Source organism: Charadrius vociferus, unplaced genomic scaffold (assembly GCF_000708025.1).
Source record: "Charadrius vociferus isolate BGI_N301 unplaced genomic scaffold, ASM70802v2 scaffold28, whole genome shotgun sequence".
NCBI lineage: Eukaryota > Metazoa > Chordata > Aves > Charadriiformes > Charadriidae > Charadrius > Charadrius vociferus.
The window spans coordinates 24,147-27,510 of record NW_009649699.1 but is presented as its reverse complement, the minus strand read 5'-3'; the positions used below and the strand labels follow the sequence as shown (position 1 = coordinate 27,510).

Sequence of the window (3,364 nt, the reverse complement as noted above, 5' to 3'; positions counted from 1 at the left end):
TTGTGCTTGGGATTGCCCCAACCCAGCTGTAGGACCTTGCACTTGGCCTTGTTGAACTGCATGAGGTTGGCTTGGGCCCACCTCTCCAGCCTGTCCAGGTCCCTCTGGATGGCATCCCTCCCCTCCAGCGTGTCCACCTCACCACACAGCTTGGTCACGTCGGCAAACTTGCTGAGGGTGCACTCCATCCCACTGTCCATGTCACCAACAAAGATGTTGAACGGTACAGGTCCCAGTACGAATCCCTGAGGAACATCACTTGTCACTGGTCTCCACTTGGACATCGAGGTCTTGACCGCAACTCTTTGAGTGCGACCGTCCAGCCAAGCAGCTGGTACAGTGCTGCATGTAGTCTTTTAGCATAACAAAAAATGTTGCTAATACACTCGTGTTTTGGTAGCATTGTCCCTAAGTCTGGGACTTTTCAGTTCCTGATGATCTGCCAGGGAGGGCAGGCGTGCAAGAAGTGTAAACCAGGAGATAAGGAGGTGAAACCCTCAGCAAGGACTGCAAATCAACGAGACAGGAGCAGTCAACGGCTGGTTTGACTGCACACAGAAAAAGAATCCAATCAGGTGTTAGAAAATCCCAGACCAAAAATCACCATTGGACTAAAAGACACACGAAGAGCGTGTGAGGAGCGGGTACACACATCGCCAGGGTATACTCGCCCAGGGAGTTCTTTGTTCGACGTCCCCGCTGGAGGCACCCAGCCCGGGCTCTCCTTGCTGCTCTACCTTTCACAGAATCACAGGATCACAGAATTTTCAGAGTTGGAAGGGACCTCTAGAGCTCACCCAGTCCCACTCCCCTGCTAAAGCAGGACTGCCCGGAGCACATCCCTCAGGACTGCATCCAGGCGGGTCTTGAAAATCTCCGGAGAAGGGGACTCCCCCAACTCCCTGGGCAGCCTTGGCCACTGCTCGGTCACCCCAACCGTAAAGAAGTTTTTCCGTGTGTTGGAACGGAACTTCCTCTGTTCCAACTTGTGCCCATCGCCCCTCGTCCTGTCACTGGGAACCACCGAGAAGAGTCTGGCTCCATCCTCCTCCAACCCACCCTTTAGATATTTGTATGCCATAATAAGGTCTCCCCTCAGCCCTCTCTTCTCCAGGCTGAAGAGTCCCAGCGCTCTCAGCCTCTCCTCATACGGGAGATGCTCCAATCCCTCAGTCATCTTGGTTGCCCTTCGCTGGACTCTCTCCAGCAGTTCCCTGTCCCTCTTGAACTGGGGAGCCCAAAACTGGACACAGTATTCCAGTTGTGGCCTCACCAGTGCCGAGTACAGAGGGAGAATGACCTCCCTCGACCTACTGGTCACACTCTTCCCTATGCAGCCCAGGATTCCATTGGCCTTTTTGGCCACCAGGGCACATTGCTGGCTCATTGACAATTTACTATCTACCAGGACCCCCAAATCCTTCTCCTCAGAGCTACTTCAATGACATCATTCGTTTTTATAAATCCCAACGCCTGAGACTGCTGTGGGAAACCTCAGGTCGAGCCTGAAGGAGGTGGAAGCGCGGCTGAGAGTAAGTGCGCGTGTGTGTGGCGTCGCACAGGGCATTCGTTGGCTCCAGGGAGTCACCCGCTGCAAAGGGACCACGGTCCTGGCGGGTGAAGACTCGGGCAGAGAGTGCGCGACTCCAGGAATGGCATGTGACTGCTCCGGCAGCGGCTGCTCCTTTAACACACGCGACGCCACAGCACCTTTGCTCCCCGCAGGAGCCCATCACCCATGCCAGGCACAGTCCGCACGACCCATGGCCTCAGACAGCCAAGCCGGCAGGTGGATGGGTTGTAGGGCGAGGGGGAGGCAGTAGAAACCCCTCAGCAAGGAGGGATGAGGGGTCCTGAAGTGTTCTCCTTAGACCTGCGGCTTCCACGTTGAGGGGTGGCAAGAAAGGACGAGCCACGGACGCCTCGGTGTAAGGTTCAGGGACGGTGGTATGCAGAGGCGGCTGCGGGCTGGAGATGCCGTGGGTGCACCGGTGAGCCAGCGCGACCCCCTCGTCCCGAAACTGCTTCTCACAGCTGCTGGACTGGAAGGGCTTGGCCTTCACCCTCCCCCATCGCCGGGGACGGACCTCCCTCCTGCTGAGGTCCACCCTCCGGCGCTGCCAACGCACCCTGGTGCAACCGCTTGTGGCAATTCAGGCCTTCCTTGCGGCTGTAGGTCTTGCCACACACACCGCACTTGTAGGGCCTCTCCCCGGTGTGGACCCGCTGGTGGATGGTGAGGGTCTGCTTGTCCCTGAAGGCCCTGGGGCAGTGGGTGCAGGGAAAGGGGCGCTCCCCGGTGTGGACGCGCTGGTGGATGGTGAGGGCCTTCTTGTGCTTGAAGGTCTTGGGGCAGTGGGCGCAGGTGAAGGGGCGCTCCCCGGTGTGGACCCGCTGGTGCTCATTAAGCGCCATCTTGCTCCTGAAGGTCTTGGTGCAGCGGGTGCAGGCGAAGGGGCGCTCCACTGAGTGGACCCGTTGGTGGTCGGTGAGGGCCTTCTTGCTGCTGAAAGCCTTGGGGCAGTGGGCGCAGACAAACGGGCGCTCCCCGCTGTGGGTCTGCCGGTGGTCACTGAGGGCCTTTCTGTTGCTGAAGGCCCTGGAGCAGTGGGCGCAGACAAAGGGGCGCTCCCCAGTGTGGACCCGCTGGTGGTCATTGAGGGTCTTCTTGTCTTTGAAGGCTTTGGGGCAGAGGGTGCAGGCAAATGGGCGCTCCCCAGTGTGGACCCGCTGGTGGTCATTGAGGGTCTTCTTGTCTTTGAAGGCTTTGGGGCAGTGGGGGCAGGGGAAGGGGCGCTCCCCGGTGTGGTCCCACTGGTGCATGGTGAGGGCCGTCCTGTCCCTGAAGGTCTTGGGGCAGCGGTCGCAGGCGAAGGGGCGCTCATCAGAGTGGAGCCGTTGGTGGCCGGTGAGGGTCTGCTTGTTCCTGAAGGCCTTGGGACAGCGGTCGCAGGCATACGGGCGCTCCCCAGTGTGGATCCGCTGGTGGCCAGCAAGGCACGTCTTGTCCCTGAAGGTCTTGGGGCAGAAGGCACAGGCGAAGGGGTGCTCCCCGGTGTGGGTGAGCTGGTGACGGATCATGTGGTACTTCTGCCTGAACTTCTGGCCGCAGTGGCCACAGGCAAAGGGCTTCTCGCCAGTGTGCACGCCCCGGTGGATCAGCATGTAATGCTTCTGAGCGAAGCGCTTTCCACAGTCGGTGCAGCTGAAGGGCTTCTCCTCACCGAGCTCCTGCTGTGACACCGGGTTCTGCTTCGGCTTCTGCTCCCGCTGCTGCTTCGGCTGAAACTGGCGGCTGCAATGCCGGCAGGACAAGGGCCGTGCTGCCGTGTGCATCAGCTGGAACAACTTCTGGCCCCAGCTC

The 3,364-nt window shown here is 59.6% G+C and overlaps 1 protein-coding gene across 1 annotated transcript in view; it reads right to left on the bottom strand.

The window, feature by feature from the left end:
* Positions 1–2,129: 2,129 nt before the first annotated feature.
* The window catches only part of LOC104291358 (gastrula zinc finger protein XlCGF26.1-like), a gene marked incomplete at its 3' end in the record, with an annotated part of 20,007 nt that continues 18,772 nt past the window's right edge, over positions 2,130–3,364 (bottom strand). The window contains exon 2 of the mRNA XM_009890581.1: positions 2,130–3,223. Coding sequence (XP_009888883.1) covers positions 2,130–3,223 — 1,094 coding nt within the window. The remainder of the gene's footprint in view (positions 3,224–3,364) is intronic.